This window comes from Rhinatrema bivittatum, chromosome 8 (assembly GCF_901001135.1).
Source record: "Rhinatrema bivittatum chromosome 8, aRhiBiv1.1, whole genome shotgun sequence".
Classification (NCBI taxonomy): domain Eukaryota; kingdom Metazoa; phylum Chordata; class Amphibia; order Gymnophiona; family Rhinatrematidae; genus Rhinatrema; species Rhinatrema bivittatum.
The window spans coordinates 267,610,800-267,635,975 of NC_042622.1; the positions used below are offsets into that span (position 1 = coordinate 267,610,800).

Genomic DNA, 25,176 nt, shown 5'->3' on the forward strand with positions numbered 1-25,176 from the left:
GGTGCCGGCCGAAATTAACTCCTGCCTTTGGCAGGAGTTAATTTCTGAAAGTAAAATGTGCGGCTTGGCTGCACATCTCACTTTCTGTATTGCGCGGGAATGACTAATAGGCCCATCAACACGCATTTGCATGTTGCAGGCGCTATTAGTTTCGGGGGTGGGGGTGGGGGGTTGGCCGTGCATTTTCCACGTGCTATTACCCCTTACTGTATAAGGGGTAAAAATAGCGTGTTGAAAACGCACGGCTAAACTGGGGGCTGACGGTGCGCTCAGTTGCGACACCATACTGCATCGGCCCGTATAAGAGGTGAGTCAGCTCAGTGCAGCTGGATGGCATCAAACACCCCCCCCCCATGTCATGCCTAATTCATCCTGCTCTCTATGGAAAACACTGTGTACAGTTAGCAAACTTTCTGTTGCCTAGCTGATTAATAAACTAATATGTAGAGTTAAGTCTGAGAGCCGGGGCTTGTAGATTGCTGCAATGCGTTGATCTGAGTTTTTGGAAGTGAATGTGTCTGTGTCGGAGAGAAGAGCCGTCATGTTACTGAGGGCCAGTACTTTAGTAATGTCTCCTTTAGCCCTTCTGCCGCCCTACAGTAATGCAGGTGAAAGTCCATTTTGTCCTGAGGAAGCCTGCCTTCTGGTTTGAGGCACCTCCTGCATGTACTTACCGTTTCTGTAGGCTGCACTGTAGTACAGTAACATGCAGAAGCATCTCTGTGTGAACCTGGAAGCCATAGATTTCAGCAGCCGTAGAATGATAGCAGATAAGGATGGCAAGGCTCGTGTAGTCTGCCTAATTTACTTTCTGTGCTGGGCCAGAATAATTTAAAAATCCATCTTAATATTTTCCTGGGTATTTTATTTTTATGAATTGTCACCCCAATAGACAGTTTTGTATTGTGGCAGTGAAGCAGTTTTTAAATGTAAGATATACGTCAGATATGTAATGGACCCATTCAGATTAAACTGTGTTGTGGAAAGAAGTGCTTAGTGTCTTTTATGCATTTTTATACTTTTTGACTTCATTACTTTTGGGGGGGTGGGGGGAGCAGCCTAGTGGCTAGAGCAGCAGGGTACAAACCAGGGTTCAAATCCCACTGCTAAAAAGCTGAACATAAATCAAATATCACGTGTGTGTGTGTGAGAAATGGGCCAAGCATAGTTACAGCAATGAAAGTTCCCTGCAGTCTCTCCTAATGCATACCCACATCTGAAAAGCCCTAATTAACAGGCCGATTCAGTATGGTGCGCTCAGGCCGAGTGCACAGTTAGCCCCCGTTTGGACGTGCGTTTTCCAGGCGCTATTATACAGTAAGGGGTAATAGCGTGTGGAAAACGCGCGACCAACACCCCCCCCCTCCAAAACTAATAGCGCCCGCAACATGCAAATGCATGATGATGGGCCTATTAGTTATTCCCGTGCGATACAGAAAGCAAAGTGTGTGCAGCCAAGCCACACATTTTATTTTCAGAAATTAACGCCTGCTTTTCTGTATACCCTCCGACTTAATATCATAGCGATATTAAGTCGGAGGCTCCAAAAATTAAAAAAAAAAATCTTCTGAGGGAAAAAATATCTGCTCGTGGGTTGGAAAACGGATGCTCAATTTTGCCGGCGTCCATGTTCCGAACCCATGGCTGTCAGCGGGTTTGACACCCGACGCCTGCTGTCTGCTGTCAAACCTGCTGACAGCCACCTCCTTATTAGCGCGGGCCCTCATTTGAGTACTGAATCGCGTGCGCCCAGGAGAGCGCCGGCTCTCCCGCGTAGTTTACTGAATCGGCCTGTAAGTTCCTCATCGAGATGATTATTTTTTTGTTTGCTTCCACATGTGTGGAGGATCTTGGGTGACAGCTGCTGGTGCAGTGTGGGTATTGCAGGAGCTGCTGCTGTTTAATTCACCTTTGAGACAGATCACTTGAAATATTTCTTGCTTCTTGGAGGTCTTGGTCCCCTTTATCTTTTCCCCTTGAATATTTCCTATGTTTACACTGAGTGGAGAATGCTCATAATTTTTCATGTAGCAATATCCCATTTAAAACAGTCTGAGTCCAGATTTGGCTGTATTGATAAGGATCAGTCCTGAAGCTCCTGATTTCCAGAACTTAAGGGTGGCAGGAGCTTCCATAAGCAATGAAAACATAGTCTTAACTTTTGTTTTAACTGCCAAATGAATTCATTGTATAAGTACCAGTTGTCCCACCCCGTCTGTTAAGAAAATTCTTTATTTGTGGATTGAGAATTTCTCTTTCTAATATGGTTTACATTTAGGCATTTACTTAATTTAAGGAACAAAATTGGTGAAGAAAAGTAAATAGTACATGTCATGGGTTTGTATTGCATAGTGTTAATAAAGTATTATAAGAAGTGTTGCCACTGTTCAATCAGCAATTACAATCTTAAATATTCCTATTTTCTTTCTAATGAATTTGTATTCATAGCTCAGTGAAAGATGGTTGTCAGTGCCAATTGCATCGGCCAAATTTGAGTTCAAGGAAAGGCTCTGGCTCATTTCAGGAGCAGGTGGTGATTGTGGTTCTTTTCTGTCCCAGCTATAGGAAGAAAGAAGCTGATTTAAATACGGCCCAGGCTCGTCTCAGAGATATAGAAGCCCTCTTCCATCGCAGTGAAGCAGAGCTCAGCACAGCTATCAATGACAAGCGTGTCCTGGAGGGAGAAGTTGCTGACCTGCGGGCCCAGCTGGCTAAGGTATGCTCAGAGCTGTCAGAACAGGGTGGGCCACACACACACACCCTGGCCCAGCCAACGTTTTGTCCTGGCCATCCCGGAAGTAGTAACTGCTGGCCTGACTCGGCACAGCGCTCTGTGTGCCTGTGCTGGTCTCGGTGTGAGTTATCTTGCGCTGATCTGCAGCTCTCATGAGACCAGTGCAGTGTCAGGCCTGCAGTCAGTACTTCAGGGACTGCATGGGGGAAACTGCTGGGGAAGGGGCTCCAAGACTTTTGACTGGTGGGGGGTCCAAGGCTGGAGACTGCCTGGGGTGGGGGTGGGGGGGGGTCCAAGGCTGGCGATTGGTTGGCTAATGGGGGGAAGGGGGGTGCTGGCAAGCAGGAATTGGGGAATGGTTGATTAGGGTATTAGCCTGCAGGCTAGCTGACTGGCTGATGGGGTTGACTAGGAGGCAAGGCTAGTTTGAAAGGAATGACTGCTGGGGACCAACTTGTAGCCTGGTCAGAACAGGGGGAAGGAGCTGTGTGTGAAAGAGCATGCACGATTGGTTGGTGAGCAAGAGAGAGATGCTAGGTGGGAGGGTGGAGGGATGTGAATGGGAGCAGGAGGGTGGTGGATGAATATAACAGTCTCCCCATGGAAGTGATGGAGACAAAGACAGTATCTGAATTCAAGAAAGCATGGAATAAACAGAGGGGATCTCTGAGGGAGTGATTTAGTTGGTGTGGATGGATAGACTAGATAGGTCATACAATCTTTCTGTTGTCACAGTTCTGTGTTTCTATGATTAGGAATAAGGACAACTTTCTTCCATTTCCTCATTTCATAAGAACATAAAAATTGCCATGCTGGGTCAGACCAAGAGTCCATCAAGCCCAGCATCCTGTTTCCAACAGAGGCCGAACCTGGCAATTACTCAAACACAAAGAAGATCCCATGCTACTGATACAATTAATAGCAGTGGCTATTCCCTAAGTAAACTTAATTAATAGCCGTTAATGGACTTCTCCAAGAACTTATCCAAACCTTGTTTGAACCCAGCTACACTAACTGCACTAACCACATCCTCTGGCAACAAATTCCAGAGCTTAATTGTGCGTTGAGTGAAAAAGAATTTTCTCTGATTAGTCTTAAATGTGCTACTTGCTAACTTCATGGAGTGCCCCCTAGTCCTTCTATTATCCGAAAGAGTAAATAACCGATTCACATTTACCCGTTCTAGACCTCTCATGATCTTAAAGACCTCCATCATATCCCCCTCAGCCGTCTTTTCTCCAAGCTGAACAGCCCTAACCTCTTCAGCCTTTCCTCATAGGGAAGCTGTTCCATGCCCTTTATCATTTTGGTTGCCCTTCTCTATATGTTCTCCAGTGCAACTATATCTTTTTTGAGATGTGGTGACCAGAATTGTCTCAGATGGAATGCTTAGAGCAAGGGTTAGAAAGCCACTTGTTCAGAAAAGATTAAGAGCGTGTGAGCCACTGGCTGTGGCCACTTGGAAGCACATCCCTCCGCAAGGCACCCGTGTTACATTTCTGGTGTTTCCTCTGACCGATTCACTGGATTAAAGTTTTTCACACGGTATTTTCTAGTGACATCAGTGTTCTCTGGGCCTCTGTCCCTCCCGATGCAGCCCATGTGGCAAAACACGCTCTAAGCATTCCTGAATAAAAGATGGAAACGCCTTCTCTTAAGTTCTCCAATTTTTAGATTCATTTATTACAAGGATCCATGATTCTCTTGCGCTATACCAGTTCTACCAATTGAATATGATGTCTTAGTGTGTGTGCATTTCTTATAACTTTGTATTTTGTTCTTGAGTGTTCAACTGTTCGGAGTCTGGTTTCTCAGGGAATAGCCACTGCTATTAATTGCATCAGTAGCATGGGATCTTCTTGGTGTTTGGGTAATTGCCAGGTTCTTGTGGCCTGGTTTGGCCTCTGTTGGAAACAGGACGCTGGGCTTGATGGACCCTTGGTCTGACCCAGCATGGCAAGTTCTTATGTTCTTATTTTGGTTTTGTTTGCATGTTTCTGTTTCTAAATTGTAGTCCCTTATTTCTGTATTAGGTAAGGTTGGTCTGTGTCCCAATGTGTGCGACTGAGGTGCAGTATTGCTGTTAGCGTGTAGTTTCTCTGAAGGGATTTGTAGTAGTCTGGCTTGCTCTGTTATCCCAGTAGGTGGTATATTAATGTTCTAGGGCCTGGTGTAGTATCTGCATTGCTTCTTTTTTATAAGGTTGCTTCTGTGAAGTCCTGAGAGTCTGTGCTGTTATATGGTATGGCAAGTTTTTAGGTGTGTGTGTGGTTTTTTTTTTTGCTTAGGTGACTCCAGAATTTTATTTTTTTTTTAATTCTCTATTTATTAATTTTCAGAAATATTTACAAGACATATATCTTGAAAAGAAATAGAGCTTGAAACATTTAATAGTAAAGGTAACATCATTTAACCAGTCATTTAAATGTTTATAACAAGCTCCCTTAAGTCCACAATCTGGATCCACCCGATGGCTAAGGAAAATGTAAAAACATACTAAGTTACAAAGAAAAAAGAATTTTATATGACTAGGTGACCGTGGATACTACTATAAAGACAGCCTACTAATGGAGAGTCGGGAGGAGCAGACGCAATATTTGAAAGCATGGGTTTATCACAAAGTAGAGAGTTGAGAAGGAACAAAATATGTCTTAAATCCTTATATCTTACAATGCATTTGCATGGAAATTTTAAAATAAATGTTCCACCAACCTACAATTCTCCTGGACGCATTAAGAGAAACTGCCGTCTTTTCTTCTGGGTTTGACGAGATGCATCGGGATAGATTCTAATTTTCATTTGAAGCAAAGGTTGCAGCCGATTATTTAAAAAAAAAAAAAAAAAATGGCGAAGAACCCATTCCCGGTCAGCTTAAAAAACAAAAGTAACAACCATAGTTAGGAGGCTGCACTAAAGCTGTATCTGTTTCTAGTAAGGTCGAAATATCCAAATTAGGAGAGTGTGTCCATTCCTTGCTTGCCTTGTTCTTGTCTCTTGTATGGCGGTAGATAGAAAATCTTAGAAGTAGGAGGAATAGCTTTATCAGGAATTTTAAAATGTTCAACCAAATATTTCATGAACATTTATTTTGCTCCCTTCTGAGGGAGTTTAGGGAAATTTACAAAACGTCGATTTCTACTGCGAGTTATATTTTCCAAGTTTTCAATCTTGAGTTGTAATAAAGAATTTTCTTTAATCCAGTGTTCTTGAACATTAGCAATCTGAGACGCCTGCTGTATCGTTGCCAAATCTTTTTGGGTTTTCTTTTTAGACTCTTCCAGACAAAAAACTGTATTCTCTTATCGAATTGACTGTATTATAGGATTCGGTTGTTGAGAAAAAGAACTTCCTAAGTTGGTTATTGCATCCCATATATTGTCCAAGGTAATATTTAAAGGTCTTACTAGCGTTGGGACAGCAATTTCTCTCAAAGGAGTATATCTATTGCCTTGAGAGAGTTCCTCCAGCGTCTCACGCTCTCCAGTAGGTTGGCCGGCCAGGCCCTCCAACGGTTCTCTCTCCTGAGATTTTAGCGTCTCCTGACCGCGCTTCAGCGAGGGAACAGCCCAAATCAACTGGCGTCCCAGCCAACAGGTGACCACAATCTCTGGTAGCAGCCGGGTTTGCCGGAGGTTGTCTGTCAATCGGGGAAAGAGATGTTAAGGAGTCCGGAGATAAGGCAGCCAAAGCCATTTCAGCCCCTCTCTCCAAGGACGGTTCACCCGACACTGCCATCCGCAATACATGTGCGTCCATCGGCCCCGAACATATGGACCCCGGAGGAGCCGCGGGATCAGCTCTTTCCTTCGCCTGTCTTTTGTGTGCTGAATGCGACATCGCACAGGAAAAAAGCAAGTATGAAAGAAAATCAAGATGGAACCGAACTCACGCCATCCGCTCAGCCGGCGCCATCTGGGGCGGATCCGCCTCGACTCCAGAATTTGAATATATATATATAATAAATATATATTTTTTTCATATTGGGTTGTAATGTGAACTGTTGTAGTTTTGCTCCTGCACCCGTTCTTATGATTGCTATTTTATTGTAATTATGGTGATCTGTCTTTCTGGAAAGAGGATTCGTGAAAGAACGCATTGATGATATTTGTTTTATGACATGATTTGATTGGATCTGATGTTTGTGTTCTTTGCTTTTTACCCGATATTCTTATGTATTTATACATTGCAATAAATATAAAATACCGATTAATAAAGAGATTGTAATGTTGGTAAGGGCTTGAAATAAGAGTTAAAATATTCTAAAAAGTTTCACTCATGATGTATAAGTGATCCATTGGAGTACAGCTAGTAGGGTTCAGAGCTGTATGCTTAAAGCCCACCCTTGTTAACCTTGGGCCCTCCCGAAAACTCAGTTCTGGCTCCACCGCTGCACGTCTGTTCTGCAAATGTAACTAAGCGGAAGAATCATGAGTGTCCAGGGATCTGGAGCGGTTTTATTCAGGGTGCATTGGGTTTCTAATGTCTGGTATATTTGTCTTGCTGCCTTTTCATAGGAAGGGTCGTTATTTTTGGGGTCCTGTGATTTAGTGCTGCTGTGGTAATGGCTGGTTTACTACATATGTGCTTTGGGGTTTTTTTATTTAGTTTTTTTGTTGGGTGGGGGGGGTTTATATTTCAAGATGTACCTGGTAGTGAAGGAAACTTGTGCTTCTGTTACTTAGATGAGACCATCTCTTTTTCTATGCTCCCATTGTTGCAGGTTTGTGTGTCTGCTGAGGGTGGTCTGTGAAACTTGGTATGGTGTAATATATACAGGCAACATACTGAGGTGAACTTGGAAGTTTTTTAAATCGGGTGACTGGTGCCAAAACAATTAGGACTGTTTATCTTTAGGGCTCATTTTCTTGGTCTCTGATTGCATCTCTTGGTACTTGGTGAGCTCCTTTCTCGCCACACACAGTACAGAATATTCGCTTAGTAATGCTGTTTTCCGCCTTGTCTTGCTACACCAGTCCAGGCAAGTGGGTGGTTTTCCCTAGCAGCAGATGGAGGGAGAGGCATCTCTGTGCTGTCATCGCAGCTACTTCCATGTGCTGCTATTCCTCCAGCAGATGGTAGGACATTTGCAGGTTGGAGTAAGGCAGGGGTTTCTCTGGTTTTCTAGTACCAAGGTAATGAGCCCATTGACAGTTCCCAGCTTGGGGGGGGATGGGGTTGGTCGAGCCTAAGGGGTTTGAGTTGGCAGATTCTATATGTGTATAGAGTGACATAGAGGTATAGATAAAAAAGATTGAGTATCCTCTGAGCCTGTCTCCCCCCCTTCTCTCTTTCCTCTGGTTTCACTGTAATCTGCCTAGAACACCGGATAGGCAGCCTCTAAATATTTTAATAAATAGGCAGACATTTGCAGTTGTCGGAGGCTTTTCCATGCGCTCTGTAGAACAGCCGTGGCAGGAGGCCATTGCTCACAACTCCCTTCAGAATAAAGTCTGCGGGCACCCTGAATCGCACCCAGAGGTGCTGCTGTTGAATAGTGACTGGGCATCCCTCCCGCCAGAGTGCCGTAAACTTTGCCCCTTCCAGACCAATTATCAGGACTCGGGTCTGGGAATCAAACCCAGAAGAACGTTGTGCCCGCACTTCCTTTCCTGCAGAATTAACTGGCAGCTGTCTCAGTGTGAAATCTGAGGCTGGAGTGCGTTGTCGTCACCAAGATATGTAACTGCGGTCCTTTGGTGCCATTCCAGTCTTAGAGATCAGAGCCACTCAAGTCCTACCCTTATGTCATTGGTGACCTTTTTGAGAAGCATTGCAGGTAGACTTTTGAATGAGTTGCATCCTGCCCACCCAGCCACAGGGGGTGACGGCAACATTTGATCTGTATGCAGGGTTGATGGAAAGGAGCTCTTTGTGTCTTGCTGGGTAGAATAAATAGGTAAACATTGTCCAGTGAGAGTGATCTTTTGGTTGGTTGAAAGTGCTCCTGGGAAGTGAAATCGTATGGCAGGTAACTGTCATGGGCCTCTGCTGGGTGCATTTATCTGACTGTTGAATATCCCACAGGCAGAGGATGCTCATGGGGTGGCTAAGAAGCAGCTGGAGAAAGAGACGCTGGCACGTGTGGACCTGGAGAATCGCTGCCAGAGCCTGCAAGAAGAGCTGGAGTTCAGGAAGAACATGTTTGAGGAGGTACGGTATTGTCATCTTCATCACATACAGGACTTTGCAGGCGCCAGAGACATTGCTTCAGCTAAGACTAGGTCCCCTGCATTCAGCTTATATTTTATTTCCCAGATGTGCTGAGCTGACTAAGACAGTTACGCTACTTCTGCAGGCCATTGGTGGAAATGTCTCCCATTCCCCAAGAATATCTGCTTGTTAATGTTTTTTTTTTTTTTTGCAGGAGTCGAAGGAGTCCTGGAAGCGACATGAGCGACATCTCGTGGAGGTGGACACTGGTCGGCAGTATGAGTACGAATCCAAACTCGCCCAGGCCTTGGAAGAGCTGAGAAGCCAGCATGACGAGCAGGTCAAAATGTACAAGACCGAGCTGGAGCAGACCTACCAAGCGAAGGTAGGCTCCTGTGAGGGGAGTGGGTGTCATCGGCAGTGTGCATTCATTACACAGCGCACATTATCTACTATGCAGCCTTTAACACTGTTAGTCACGTGTGTCTGTTGCATAGGATGCAGCGGGTAGATATTGGGAGGCAGGGCCTCCAATCGTTTGTCTTTTTTTTTTTTTGGCTGCAAGAGAAGAAGTAAGGATAGGCGATGAGCAATCTGCCTGGTTTCTGGTGATAGCTGGCGTTCCTCAAGAGTCTGTTTTTTTTCCCCCGGTTCTGTACAATGTTGATTTGCAGCCTCCTTGTGCAGTTTTGGATGAAGCATCTGTTTTGTTTTATAAAATCTATGGAGATGACAGCCATTTGTGCTTTCCTGTCTGTGAGGGATTGTCACAGACCCATATGGCAGACGTCATCCTATATAGGTGAGTTAAATCCTGGATGGTAGAAAATCATATACATTTAAATTATGGGAAAAGCAGTCTTCTGGCTGTCATGTAAACCTCCACCTGATGCCTGTCGGGGGGTAAAGAATAGAAGGGAATTACTTGCTGTTTGTTGACTCAGCCAGAGATTGGATTTCAGTTAGATTCGTAAGCCCCACATTATAAATGTACTAAGAGCTGGGTATTATAACTTATGCCCATTGAGACATCTCAAAAACCTCTTATTGGAGAGGGATTTTAGAATTGTGGTCCAGGCAGTTGTGTTGACAACGGTTGATTACTGCAATTCTCTGCTCATGGGGTTGCCTAAATGCCAGGTTTGGGCCTTATAAATGCTGCGGTCTGGATGTTGATTGGTAGAGTAAGAGATCTCATTACCCCAGTGCTTAAACAGTTGCACTGGTTACCAGTTATTCAACAAATTCAATGTAAAATTCTTTTAGTAGTGTTTAAGGAGATGAGGAAAGAAGGTCCAAGTAACCTTATGTACCATCTCCTCAGCTTTGTTCTTCATACGTCTATCTGTTTGGTGTCCAGTGTCAAACAGGCACATCTTTGTGTTTCTTTTATGTGGAATGCACCGCTGAGTGAGCTTCATGCGATTACTGCCATTAAATCCTTTCGTAAACATTTGAAGGCACTGCTTTCTTATGAGGCTTTTTTTTTTATAAAAGTTTTTAATTTGGAATTGATTGCAGCAGAGATGGTCAGAATGTTAGCTAATGTCTTATGTTTTTATTATGATGTGTTTTAATTGCTGATTATATATTTTATTGTGTTTGTTTTATGTTTATATTGTCATTACCTAACAGGTTTTTTTGTTATAAGTGGGCTATAAGTATTTTAATAAAAAAAATCCAGATGGAATCCTACCATGTTCTGTTGAATGCAGTGTTTTAAGTGTGAAAAGCTGTTCAACTAAAACCAGCAAATGATAGCTTCTGTGAGGGTGCAGCAATTCAGTGCAACTCTGTGACTGTGCCATAGGCCAGCATTGAATTTCTAAGGGCACACAGGATGGCAAGGCTGGAATTAGAGCCTATTGTCTTGATTCCCAAGCTCTTTATTCATTCCTACTATGCTATTTTGCTGAGGAGTTCCTGTAACTGGAAAGGCCAGCCGTAGGGCCCATAGGTCATGACTCCTCTGCACTCATGACCTATGGGCCCTACTGCTTGGGGAGTGTAACTGAGACCAACAGCTTCAGTCAGCTTGCATTAAGATCATCTCCCTACCAGTCTAGACCGAAGGATACTGTGCCCTTCTGTTAGGGCTGAGACCAGATTCATTGCTTCCCCCACTCTGGATCAGGACATCAAGCATGTCTCCTCCCATTTTCCTTTTGGTGTCTCTAAAGAATTGAGATGCAGCTCAATGCTTCTTTATCTTCGGGTTCTTTGCTGCTCTGGTTTATCTTGCTAATCTGTTCCAAGCCACTTTACACCTGGCTTCTGCCTGAGGGTCCAGGCTCTGACAGAAAAACTGCTCCATCGGTTGTGGCAAGATAGAATTACCCAGCAGATCCCATTCCTTGTTGTTCATTATCAGCTCCTCGTAGTAAGACGTTGGAATTCCCTAAACTTACTTGGTAATAGATATTAATTGGAGCTGTCATGTCTTTTTGCAATTCTTAAGGTTAAAAAGTCAAAGAATGTACCAAAAATAGGACCTATTTTCTGTAGGCCTCTTAGCGGTCCTCAGGGGCCAGGGTTGTTCACCTCTGCCATAATGCTTAGAGACCGACGTTAACTGGAACTACCCTTTGTGGTTTGGAGAGTCTGACGAATCTGAGAAGGAATCCAAGATGCAATAAGAAGCAGAAACAAGGATAGGAGTAATAGTTACAGGCAGAAAATCTTTAGTGGATTTAAGTTAAAATTCATCTGGGGCTATGTCCCATTGCCACTTTAAACTTAACATAGAGAAAACAGAATTCCTGAACATACCCAAATCAGTCCAGACAAGTGGGTTTATGCGTCCCTACCAGCAGATGGAGGCAGAGAACAAAATCTTGAGGCACTGCTACATAACCGAGAGTGCCACCTGCAGTCCCCCAGTATTTCTCTGTCTCCAGCAGATGGTCGGAGTGCATCCCTACAGTCCTGACTGGTAAGGGTTTGGCTTATAGTTCGCTGAGAGTTCAGGTTTTGGCTCTTGGTTGCCTTAGGGGTAAGGTTCGGGAAAAGCCATTGGCCTCTCATCCCAACGTTCTCCGTTTCCTGAAAGGTGTAAAGCATTTGAAACCTCTGGTCCGGAAGGTGTGTCCAGCCTGGAATCTCGATCTGGTGTTGTGGACTCTCTGCGAAGCCCCTTTTGAACCCCTGGCTCGGGCCTTTCTAAAGGTTTTAACTTTAAAGACGGTGTTCCTGGTGGTGATTTGTTCAGCGTGAAGGATTTCGGAGCTGCAGGTTCTTTCGTGTCTGGATCCCTTTCTGCAGATTTCTTTTTATAGGGTGTCCTTGCGTACAGTACCGTCCTTTCTGCCGAAGGTGTTTTCTGCTTTTCATGTTAATCAGATGGTAGAATTACCAGGTTTTCCTGAGTGGTCCTGGGACCCCCGCGATGGGTAGAGATCTACATTTTTTGGGTGTTCGGTGGGCTCTGCTGTGACATTTGAAGGTCACCAATTTTTTTCCGGCGCTCGGATCATCTTTTTGTGGTGATCGGCAGACCAAAGAAGGGAGAGATGGCGTCCAAAGCTTCTTTGGCCTGAAAGCCCATTCCACTCTGGCTCAGGCAGCCTCGTGGGCGGTGTGTCAGTTGGTCTCTCCACAGGAGATTTGTAGGGCGGTAGTTTGGTCCTCTGTTCACACTTTTAGCAGACATTATCGTCTGGATGTTCACGTGCCGGAGGACACTGTGTTTGGGGAAACCTGTGTTGAGAGCGGGTCTTTCGGGTTCCTGCCCGGTGTAGTGTGGCTTGGGTACATTCCACTTTTCTGGACTGATCTGGGTATGTTCAGGAAATGAAAATTGGTTCTTACCTGCTAATTTCCGTTCCTGTAATACCACAGATCAGTCCAGATGCCCACCTTGTTGATACTTTCTAGTTTGATCTTCAATGCTTCCGAAGAGTTCTTTTAATAGAACGTACTAGTCTTTTTGAATTCAGCAGTTGCTAAGAGTTTGTTTGCCTTTTTTTTTTTTTTATTTAAAGGGGAAATCCAACCTTGAGGTTCAGTTCACCCTATGTTAGGGATATGGATTTCTTTTCATATCTTGGCTTGGGTACCAGTAAATATTGAGGGACTGCAGGTGGCACTCTCACTTGTGTAGCAGTGCCTCAAGGTTTTGTTCTCTGCCTCCATCTGCTGGTAGGAATGCATAAACCCACTTGTCTGGACTGATCTGTGGTATTACAGGAATGGAAATTAGCAGGTAAGAACCAATTTTCCTTTCCTCAACTTTTCTCAAATCTACTTTTCTTCTCCTCCCCCCTTTCTGTCTCCATGGGTAACAGTCTCATCCTCCCTCTGCTTACAATCTTGAGATCACGTTGACTCCTCATTCTCCTCTGCACACATCCAAAACACAGCTAAATTGTGTTTTTCTCTAATATTACTGAAATGTATTCTAGCGTTTTGTCAATATACTATCAAAACTCTTATCTACTCTTCCATCACCTACTGCAGTCTGCTCCACAGAGGTCTCCTACTGAACCGTCTACCTCCCCTGCAGTTAATCAAAATTCAGCTGTGTGACTTATCTTCCAACGCTGCTGCCCACCATGTAACGCCTTCTCTCAAGTCGCTACATTGGCTGCCCATCCACTTCCGCATACAGTTCAAGCTTTTCCTATTCTCTCTACAGCTCCTTATTACTTCTCTCCCTACACCCCTCCGTTCATCAGCTAAGCTGCGTTTCTCTGATTCTCTTCTTCACCCTGCACCCGATTCCAAACTTGGACCCTTTGCTTTGCTGTGTGCCTGGAGCAGCCTCCCTGAGTTGGTACATCATGCCTCTTCTCCGGTTATATTAAATACTGCCTATAAACCTACCTTTTTGAGATTGCTTTTAAGTCTTAAACCTTGTTGATTTTAACCATGTTTGCTCATACATTTTTAAAAGGGGGGGTTTCTCCATGAAAAACACCCCGGACCCTCAGCAGGATAAAGTGTGCATGCTGCCAGCATGGGCCCAAAAAGAGAAGTGCAGGGATTTCATTTTTAAATCTAGATGCTTGCTTTTCTTGCATTTAATAGGTATGTGGATTAAAAAAAAAAAAAAAATTGGCACCACAGCCCACATGATTTTGAAAAGGAAACTCTGCAGGAAATTTCCCTTTGAAAATAGTGAGCCTGCAAGCATTGTTGCCTCTTTGAAAATGACCCTCTATTGTACAGTGTTATAAATGTCCAATGGTGCTACTGAAATAAGTAGTGGTAGAGAAATAATTATCAATTATCCAAAGTGCAAGCAGAGTGAATTGTGTATTTAATTCAGTATTTATGTTGTAGATATGTTCCTACTGCCAGCATCTGCTTCATGATCAGCAAATGCTGAACTGCTCTTCCTTTTATTTTTTCTTTTCCTTCCAGCTGAACAATGCCAAGCTTACATCTGACCACAATGACAAGGCTGCAAGTGCTGCTCGTGAAGAGCTAAAGGAAGCTCGCATGCGTATAGAGAGCCTGAGCTACCAATTGTCAGGCCTGCAGAAACAGGTCTGGTTTGTTTATTGTATGTATTTATTTAAAAATGTCTATACCGCATATCGAAATTTTTTAAGAGTTCCCTGTAGGAACACAAGCTGGGGAGGTTTCCTCCTCCCCACACTGACTCCTACATATAGAAGTGCAAAATAAATCTGCTCTGAGTTTTTTTTTTTTTTTTGAGGCTAGCATTTGCACCGTTGTCCCGACATACAGCACCCACTGCTGTTCCAGTACCGAGAGCCCATAACTCTCGACTTGCTCTACTCCCTAAACAGGTCATGAAAAATAAAATTAATTTTATGGTGTAAATCAGTCACGTGGTAACAAGAAACTGAAGACAGAGCCTTTAGTAGCAAGATACTGCTGTTGGAATGACTTATCCAGCCAAGTTACAAGGGATCTTCAGCAGCATGGCCATACCACTGAATATCTGTGTACAAGCCGCTGCTTAGCTAGATAACTTATATCTGGCTAAGTTAAATCTGCTCGTTGGCAGGTGTAACTTATCCAGCTAAGGCTAAATATTGCTACTTAACCCGAGAAGTTGTCCCAACTAAGTAGCACCGTCCAGAGCCGCCCACTATTAAGCCAGCTAAGAGATAGCCGGATAAGTCCTACTTATTCAGCTATCGAGTGCTCTGTGAGCTTTCAGTGTCAGGCCCCCCTATGTTCTATTCTATCCGACATGAGAGCCTTTGCAAGTCGGCTGACCCCCCCACTTCTCTTTCCTCTCCCCTCATCCCCAGGCGAGTGTTGCAGAGGATCGCATCCGCGAGCTGGAGGAGTTGATGGCCAGCGAGCGCAGCAAGTTCCACAAGATGCTGGACTCCAAGGAGAAGGAGATGGCGGAAATGAGAGACCAGATGCAGCAGCAGCTCAATGAGTACCAGGACCTGCTGGATGTGAAGCTTGCCCTTGACATGGAGATCAGTGCATACCGGAAGCTCTTGGAGGGAGAGGAGGAAAGGTGGTTACAGAGGGGAGGCCTTGCTGCAGTTCGCTGCTCTGCAAACTCTGCTGGGAAACAGCTTATGCTGAGGCTTTTATGTAACACTGTAGTATACAGAGAGGTGAAAACATTTTCTAGTGAGTGAAGTGAGTCTTGATGAAGTAGAGAAAAGTGAAAGAAAATAGAATGAGAATTGACCAGGAATAACAAAAACAGAACCATTCAGGCACACAAGAAAGAGAATGGGAAAGACCATTTCTGAAAGGAAAGTGTACATTTTGATTAATGTAAAACTGTATGCACATTTATGTAAATGTGCTGCAGCTTTTTCTAGCCCTTGCTACCAAAAATCACGAGCCTTGTTCTGTACTGCTTTGGGGGCCCAGCCTGAAGAAGAAGCTGAAGCACACCAAAATAGAAGATCCAAAGGTAGCAAATGGCCAGAAAAACACTTTATAGTGAAAATGGCTTGTTTTTTTAGCCTCTTCTCATTAAAAAGCTTATGCATGGGATAATGGAGAGAGGGGTTGTTTATTGCGATACCTTTTCTTGGACCTGTGTAAGAACTGATGTAATATATGAGACCACCTAAGACCTTTCCTTAGATGTGACTTCAGGTCTCTGATGCTGGTCTACAGCATCTTGTAGCTATTTTTGTGTGCGCTTAATTAAGGGCATCACGGGCTACAAATAATTGTTTTCTCCTGGACTAGTACAGTGACTAGACCTCTGCATGCTTAGGGTAGCGATGACTTCTTTCCTCCATTCCTGATGGGTTTTGATTTTTAGATAAATTTCAAAAGGAACAATGAAAAGCAAGTGGCTCTTTGTCCTTCATGCTGCTAATACATGTCTTTACGTTCAGGTTGAAGCTGTCTCCAAGCCCATCCTCCCGCGTCACTGTCTCCCGTGCAACTTCCTCCAGCAGCAGCAGCACCACCAGCAGCTCTGCCGCCCGCTCTTCTCGAGCCAAGAGAAAACGCATTGAGGTGGAGGAGCATGCTGGAAGTGGCAGTGGTGACATGGCTAGTTTCGGTGGCAGCGCCTCTGGCATTAGTGGCACGGGTGGAAGCGGCGGCAGCAGCAGTAGTTTTCGCCTGTCCCAGCAGGCATCTGCTTCTGGGAGCATCACCATAGAAGAAATAGACATGGAGGGGAAGTATGTACAGCTGAAGAACAACTCTAACAAGGTGATTAATGAAAGAGCCACTGCTGAGCTGAAACCCCTCTGCCCATATCATACACAGACACCCAAACATGGACATATCAGTCTGACACGTGCACACTGCTACCACAAACACATTACATTAATTCTAAGGACTTTCAACTGCTTAAGGGCTTGTCTGTTGGTCAACTTTCTTTGGTTCTCTGTGTAATTGATCCTGTTCAATGACGTATTACCATATCCCGTTAATGCTTGGATTTGATGTTTATGATGACTTGATGTCTTTTTTTGATTACATAATTATAATTGAAGAGGTTGTTAATTTTAACTTTACTTTCAAATGTTTCATAATTATGATTTTAAATATTATAAGTTCCTCTTCATCCCCTTAGGCCAGGTGAATGGGTTATGGTCACAAACCAGCAGATGAAGACAGAGAGAGGTTCGCTGATGTCGCCCCTTACATGCATCCATCCTAACCTCAGCCTGACAGTATTATGACTCCAGCAGATGGCAGGCAAACATTTCTTGCTGTGAGTTGAAGCCTGGTTAGGTAGGATGAAAAAGAATCCAAACAAGGGGCAGCTTCTATGGTGAAAGTTAAGTACTCCTTCCCTCAGTTGAGTATTGCCCTAGATCAGAGGCTGTGGAGTAGGTTAGTATCTAACTTTTTCGCCCCCAGCCCCCTTCCCCCAAGATTTCTCTAGGAAATCTTCATGCAGCAAAAAGAAGAAAAAAAAAGTTCAGAATTGGGGGACAGGATTATTCTCCCAGCACAAGCAGGATGGGTGACATCAGATGGAGCTCCATCACGGAACACTTTGTCAAAGTTTCTAGAACTTCACACCGAGCATGCCCAGCATGCCACTAACCCCATGGCCACACGGGGTCCCCCTTCAGTCTTCTTTTTTCCGCAGAGCTCTGGCCTCGCGGTTTGTGGAACTCTGAGAATTCTTTTCCTCACGGAACGATTCAAAGTTTTTCTTCAGTTTTCCCCGCTTTGGGATCCCCCATCATGAACAGATTCCTCCGGTGCTCGGTAGGTCTGTTTTCACGTTATTGAGGTCGGTTCCCGAGCATCTACCTCAGACCGCACACTGCCTTTTTTCAATGGTGACCGGTTTTAGGAAGTGCCCTGAGTGTCTGCGGACTATGTCCATCACGGGACCCACACGACATTTGTGTCCTGGGCCTTCGTATGATGTCCGTCGGTGTACCAGCTGTGCTCAGATGACCCCCCAAAGGCCAACATGCCTACCTGGACAAGATAGTGCAGATTGCTTGGAACCAAACAAGTGCTCCATCGAATTCGGTATCGGGTATGTTGGGTCGTGGGGATCGATCTGACTCTGGACCTTCGCCCTCGGCGCCCTGCCACAATGATGAAAGGGTGGGAGATCGCTCCTTCATCTGCTTCGGAGTGTTTGACAGCTTCGGGATCGTTATCCTCGGTGCCAGAGAAGGACCGGCCAGAGCACTGTGGGAAGCATCGACACTGGCACCGACGGTCATCACCATCCGGTGCCGACACCGGAGCAGCCTCAGCCATACTCCCTCCGAAGAGGCCCCAAGGAGAGGGAGGCCCCATCCTCCTCCAAACCTGGGAGCCGAGGGCATTCCCCACCGATATAGGTGCCAGACACTGATCCTCCAAGGACCCCCCCCGTGGAGGATCTGGTGATGTCCAGCCTGCCGCCTCCTTCCAGGTCTGTACTTTCTGCATCCACATTTAGAGAGGAGTCGCACCGCGTGGTTCAATAGGTAGTGCTAAATGCCCTTCAGGGTCTCCAGCTGCCACCAAAGCTTGCCCCCATACTGGCATTGGAACCAGCGCCCTCCATGCTGGTGCCCCTGCTGGAAAGGTTGGATGTGCTGCTCGGATTCTGGGATCCTTGGAGGAGGAGGCTGCGCCACACCAGTCTCCACGGGCGGTGCCTCCAAAAAAGATTGGAAGCCAGGAAACATAAGGTGACAGAGGCCCATGATGTCTTTGAGACGGCATCAAGGGTCTCAGTGGCAGGCATTAGTGCCAGACGCTGGGTTTGGCTGAAAGCCTCTGACCTTCGCCCAGAGGTTCAAGACAAACTGGCCAACCTCCCCTGTACAGGAAAAAACCTGTTTGGGGACAAAATCTGGGACACAGTGACCCAACTCTGGGACCAGACCCTACATCAGTTGTCTACTACAACTTCTGACCCCTCTTCGGCGACACGCAGGACGCCACATAGGGATTCCAGAAAGATGTTTTGCAGGCAATGGAGATACTATCCTCTGGCCTCCCATACTCGTCCAGCTCAGGCTACCCAGAGGCCACCCTCGTCAACAAAGAACGCCTAGGGCTCAACCAGCTCCCCAGCCAGCAACTGGCTTTTGACTGGCACAGAGAGAACAGCAACCTAACCCCTTTGCCCGCACCATCCGACCTACCTGTGGGGGGGTCGTCTCTGCCTATTTGTGAACAACTGGTCCCCAATCACCACCGACCGATGGGTATTGTCCATCGTAGCATGGTGTTACCTCCTGAACCTTCTCAGTGTTCCTCCAGACTCCCCACCCTCTCTGGCTTGGAGCCTCATAGAAAACGCAATGACCCTCGAGTTAGAATTCTTGGCCCTGCTACGTTCCAGAACTATGGAATTGGATCCCCATCTCAGCGCGGCCGGGGGTTCTATTCCCAGTATTTTTTCATTCCAGGTGGCCTCTGACCCATCCTCTACCTCAGAGCCTTAAACAAGTTCCTCCGGAGAGAGTGGTTCAAAATGGTATCCTTGGGTACCCTACTTCCGCTTCTGCATCAAGGGGACTGGCTCTGCTCTCTTGACCTACAGGACGCCTACGTGCACATTGCCATCTTTCTGCCTCATCGCAAGTGTCTGCACATTGTAGTAGGCCACCAGCACTTCCAATACAGAGTTCTCCCCTTCGAGCTAGCCTCCGCACCCCAGGTCTTCACAAAGTGCCTGGCACTTTTGTGCCGGAACAGGGTGCCTGTGTTCCCATATCTGGACGATTGGCTTATCAAGAGTTCTTCAAAAGAAGGAGCCCTTCAGTCCCTGAACATGACGTTGAGACGCCTCCAATCACTGGGGTTCCTCATAAACTACCCGAAATCCCAGCTGACTCTGTCCCAGCGACTCAACTTTATCGGGGCAGATCTGGACACCATGGTAGCCAAGGCATTCCTTCCCAGCAAATGCATGGCCACCCTGGCTGGGCTGGCCAGGTCCATCTGTCGCCAGCGGACAGCCTCAACCCGCCTGCTCCTGAAGTTGCTGGGACACATGGCATCATCTGTGCGCGTCACCCCAATGGCCCGCCTGGTTTGTGTTGTGGCCTTGTGCAAGGATGGGAGTTTGGTTATCCTTATCTGGATGACTGGTTAATAAGGACAAAGTCACTTCAAGAAAGTGTACTGGTCACCCAGTGAGTAGTGTGGTTAATTTTTTTTTTTTTTTTTTGCGAGACTTGATTGGAGTAGTCTAGTTCTGCAAGAGCAGTCTGCAACAGTTATAGATTTTGCATTATCTGGGAACACAGCTGATACGAACAGCTAATGGAGTAAAGGATCCAAGAGTTGGGTTGCCAAACCCTTGTGGTATTATCTGCCAGGAATTTGTCGGTATGGTCTTACCTTTAGTTTCTCAGTGCAGTTTTCATCTGGTACCCTGGGCGAGGTCACGCATAGCAACTCTTCAAAGGTTTGCTCAGTCTCAGGTCTGTTCTATGGGCTACTGGTACTGCACTCTGTTAGGATAAGCTAGCGATGGTGATTACATTGCAGAAAATTGGAGCTGGGAGTGGATTTTGAGATCCCGGTCTGACTGATCGCTGATGCGGATGTTAGTCTAACAGTCTGGGGAGCACACTGTCTGGGGCATCTGGCTCAGTGACAGTGGATGCCAAAAGAAACTAGATGTATTTATTATTTTTGTTGCTTTTATAAACCGTCAATCTGTGGGGACAATCTTAACAGTGTACAAAGTTATAACAATAACAGCTGCAATATAAAATAAAAAATAGAAGAATAAATAAAAACAAATAGGCATACAAAGTAAAAAAAACATATAAAATTAAAAAAAACAAAAAAAACTAAAAGCATACAAAATAGAAACAAGCAGGAAAGCGATCTCAATAATTTGTTGCTAGTTTTACCCTCTTCCAAGTTTTACCCTCTTCCAAGTTCCACAACCTTGTTCTATGTAATGCCTATTGGCAAAAATTTATGTTCAGTTTCAATGTAAACCGATGTGATTTGTATTTCATACAGGAACACCGGTATATAAAAATCTAAAAAAAAAATTAAATAAATAATATGCCATGGGTGATAGAGGAATTTAAGAGTTGTAAAACTTTTTAAAAAGCCAAGTTTTCAACATCTTTTTAAAGGCCTTACGATCTTTTTGCAATCGTAGCTCACAAGGAATTTGACTGTTTATAGCCCTTTATTAGCCAATCTCAAGTTTCTTTCTGAGGTATGTAATTTTTTTTCACTGCAGAGAACTCTTGCAGTGGCGTTCTGAAGTAACTGCAAGGGTCTAATACTGATTGAAGGTAGACCAAATAAGATAGCATTGCAATAATCAATTGTGGAAAATATTAAAGTTTGAAGAACTGTTATAAAATCATTAAAATCTAATAGTTTCAATCTACCTTATAAATGGCCTGTGACCGGCCCGCAAATGCGCAGTAGAGACCAGCTCTACCGCGCATGTGCGGGCGAGCACGTCGCTCTGAGGCAGCTTCAGAAAGAAAAAAAAATGGCGGCGTCCAGTGGCAGCAGCGGGCGGCGGTACCGGCAGCGGGCGGCGACGGCGGTAGCGAGCGGCGGCGGTAGCGACGGCGGTAGCGAGCGGCGGCGGTAGCGACGGCGGTAGCGGCGACGGCGGTAGCGGGCGGTAGCGAGGGAGGGAGAAGAGAGAGAGGGAGGGACGGACTGAGTGGGAGGGAGGGACGGAGAGAGAGAGTGGGAGGGAGTGACTGAGTGAGAGGGAGGGACTGACTGAGAGGGAGGGAGGGACTGAGTGAGAGGGAGGGAGGGACTGAGTGAGAGGGAGGGAGTGGGACTGAGTGAGAGGGAGGGAGTGGGACTGAGTGAGAGGGAGGGAGTGGGACTGAGTGAGAGGGAGAGGGGGGACTGAGGGAGGGAGTGGGACTGGGAGAGAGAGGGAGGGAGTGGGACTGAGGGAGAGTGAGTGGGACTGAGTGAGTGAGAGGGAGGGGGGAGGGAGTGACTGAGTGGGAGGGAGGGATTGAGGGAGGGGGAGGGACTGAGGGAGGGAGTGGGACTGAGGGAGAGAGAGGGAGGGAGGGAGTGGGACTGAGGGAGAGGACGGAGGGAGTGGGGACTGAGTGAGAGTGAGTGGGACTGAGTGAGTGAGAGGGAGGGAGAGAGGGGGGAGGGAGTGAGTGAGACTGAGTGGGAGGGAGGGACTGAGTGATAGGAGAGGGAGGGTGGGGAGGAGTGGGTGAGGGAGGGGGTGGTGAAGAGTGAGGGGAGAGAGAACGAGGGGGAGGTGAGAGACAGAGGGATGTAGCCCGTTTTAACGGGCTTAACGGCTTGTTGTTTTAGAACATGGAGTTTAAACCATCTTTGATTTTGTGGTTTATTTCAGCTTTTAGTTTTAATTCCTGATTGATAAAATTCCTAAGTCTCTTACTTGGACCAAATTAATATGCATAAAATTAGTTTTAAAATTGAAAGCCTTATTATCGTATTTTTCCTAGTCATTAGAATAATTTCTGTTTTTTGATGGTTTAGAATCCATTTCATGTGTGATAGTAATTGTTTGACCATGAATAAGTAAACTTCAAGAGTTTTGAGAGTTTCAGAAAGAGAATTTTTAATGAGAATTAAAAGTTGTACATCGTCTGCGTAAATAAAGCGGGTGATTCCTAGACCTGTTAATAGTTTACAGGGCCACAAAAGGTAGAGATTAAAGAGGGTGGCCGATAATGGTGATCTGTTGTTCGATTAGAAGCTAGCATGATTTGATTGGCTTTTCTGAAATTCGCATCTCTACAAATGGGTCAGGCAGCCGAGATAATGTCTAGCGCCACGTCGGTAGCATATATAAATTATCAAGGAGAGGCCAATAGTCCTTGAATGTGTGTTGCTTCTTGCTTGAATGGGAAAGAATTTGAGGCCTTCCTCGGCACATAACTGCTGTGGACAGTACTCAAATGGATTATTCAGTTGCAATGTAGTCAGCCCAGGGGAAAGGCTTCGGTCTCCATTGTGGCCAGATGGGAGTTCCGGTTATGGACCACCTGGCAACCTTCAAAAATGGGGAGGTGCAGTCATTTTTCTGCTAAAAAAAAAAAAAAAGTAGCAATTTTACTTCCAGCAGCGATGCTTTAGTTCAGACCAAGGTTGACTGGAACAGTTCTCTGGGTATTTCTCCATGGCCAATGATAGGGAGAGTGCTTCCTAGAAGCTTGGACCATCCATGGCTGGTAATTCTCGTAGCTCCAGCAGAGCCATGGCCTCCTTGATAGGTGGCTCTCATACATTTGAAGCATGGAAGGCCCCTGAGACTTTGTCTCTCAAGGGATGGCTTTTACAGAGTTTGGTATAGCTTGAAGCACCTCGTGTGGTCTTGCAGATTGGCCCTTGGAGAAGGGTGCATTTAGTAACGAGGGTATTCTCAAGCTGTTGTGACTACGCTTCTAAGGCTAGAACATGTTCTACTTCATTAGTTTTTATGTGAATTGGGAGAGTTTTTAAGGATTGGTACATTGGAATGCTAGGTACGTATGGTTAAGCTTTGGTGCAGATGTGTCTGGATATTTTTCAGGAATTCTTCAAAAGGTTTTGCTCTTATTTCCTTGTAGATGCAGACTGCAATGCTCTCATGCTGCAGGTGAGGTATATAGAGAAGTCTCTTGTCTTCATATCCTGATGTGTCATAGGCCCTCACTGAGGTCGCCTTTTCTATCTTTGGGCCTAAAATTGATTTTGTCTTTTGGCAGGATTGCAATTTGAACCTATCAAGGACATTTCATTCAAACTTCTTACATTGAAATTTTTTTTTTTTTAATTGATCACGAAAGATGTGGTAAAGTTTCCTTTTCTGCTGAAGGTGGTCCTGGCGTACCATTTGAATGAGACATTTTGTTTGCTTGTGTTCAATATACGGGCTGGGCTGAATACAGGCTTTTTCATAACTTGGATGTGTGAAGAGTCTCTAAGATTTCTCACGCCAAGAATATCTTTAGGAAATCATTCATCTTTTTATAGTGGAGTGTGAGGACTGGTGAGGTGGTAATTAAAGCTACAGTAGTGGATTCTAGTAGTCCCTTACCTAAGCTGATGAGGGCTTATTCGTGAGAGCTTAAGTTACTACTTGGGCAAAACGGAGTTGGTATTCCTTTGGGGATTTCTAAGGCAGCGACTCAGTTTTCACTGCACTCCTGTCTAAGCGTTATTGCTTAGATATCAGTGTCCCGGTGGAGGCCTCCATTTGCTTCCGACGTGTGGAGAGAGGCGTTTGCAGCAACTCGCCCTATTCTGGATTCACGTGGGCATATCCCTTTCATCTGGGCTGGTCTGACTGGATGAAAAGGAAGGTGAGATTGAATTCTTAACTGATAATTTGCTTTCCTTGAGTCGAGTCAGGTCAGACCAGTCCAGGGCACCTTTTGTGTGCTGCCAAATTGCCTTACCTCTTCAATCACATTCTGAAAATGCTTCTGCTTGTAAGCTGGTAAGTGATTCTGTGTATGTTTATCGAACTTGTTCTGAGAGTCCATTGTTACTTATAAATAATATATATATATATAGTTGATTGGTTTGAATTCACATTGTCTAGCGTTAGCTTGTAACAGATAATTGTGAGGCTGAGGTTTGCATGGATGCATAATAAGGGGTGACATCAGCGAACCTGTTGATCTTTCTCCATTTGCTGGTTGGTAAGCATAACCCATTTGTCTAGTCTGAACTCAAGGAAATTATCAGGTAAGAACTAATTTCACCTTGTTTCTGGCCTTGAGTACCATGTTGTGAGAAGGCGTGGACTAAATATGGATGGAAACATGGTATGCTTGTGAAATTTTCCTGTTCACTTTTGAAACATGTCCAATAATGCACACCTTAAGTGTATCATTCTGCCCAAAAATCAACATACTACAGGAAAAGTGTATCTGCAAAGTATATTGCTTCTTTCCTTTTATTATCCAGCATAAACATAGTAAGCAGTGATCTTGCAAGTGTCTACAGACAGTAATTGGTGTAAATTTCCCAGTTTCACAAACAAAAAAAGTGAACTGTCATCTTTTTTTGCAATGCAAGTAGTGTTTCCAGTCACCAGTAATGATTATTCAGAATTCATCCTCCAGGCAGGGAGGAGCAGTAGATATGGGCTAGTGGGACTCATCTCTGTGGCCATCAATTACCCCCTTCAGCAGTGAGAGCATCATCAGCAGAGGGATGCAATGAGTCTCTGCAGCTCCTGCTCCTCCTCCCCAGTAATGAGTTCTTCCTTCCTAAACAGGAAGAGTATTGGGGGGAAGAGGTACCAGCAGCAGCTGTGGGAAGCTGGGAGCACACTCTCACTGTCTGTGCGGTACCAGTGTACTCTGACCCTTTCACTGCCATGGCCTCAGAAAAGATTGAAAATCTTTGTCCTTCCCCCCCAGGCATGCCGTTGTGGTGTGTCGTCCTTCCTTTACACTATCGCTGTTTCACAGTTTTGAGAACAGTTC

The 25,176-nt window shown here is 45.3% G+C and overlaps 1 protein-coding gene across 1 annotated transcript in view; it reads left to right on the top strand.

Annotated features, from left to right (window-relative positions):
* LMNB2 (lamin B2) overlaps window positions 1–25,176 on the top strand; it is an 80,164-nt gene that overhangs the window by 33,743 nt on the left and 21,245 nt on the right. Inside the window, exons 3-8 of the mRNA XM_029610786.1 lie at window positions 2,560–2,716; window positions 8,759–8,884; window positions 9,099–9,269; window positions 14,246–14,371; window positions 15,109–15,329; window positions 16,177–16,501. Coding sequence (XP_029466646.1) covers window positions 2,560–2,716; window positions 8,759–8,884; window positions 9,099–9,269; window positions 14,246–14,371; window positions 15,109–15,329; window positions 16,177–16,501 — 1,126 coding nt within the window. The remainder of the gene's footprint in view (window positions 1–2,559; window positions 2,717–8,758; window positions 8,885–9,098; window positions 9,270–14,245; window positions 14,372–15,108; window positions 15,330–16,176; window positions 16,502–25,176) is intronic.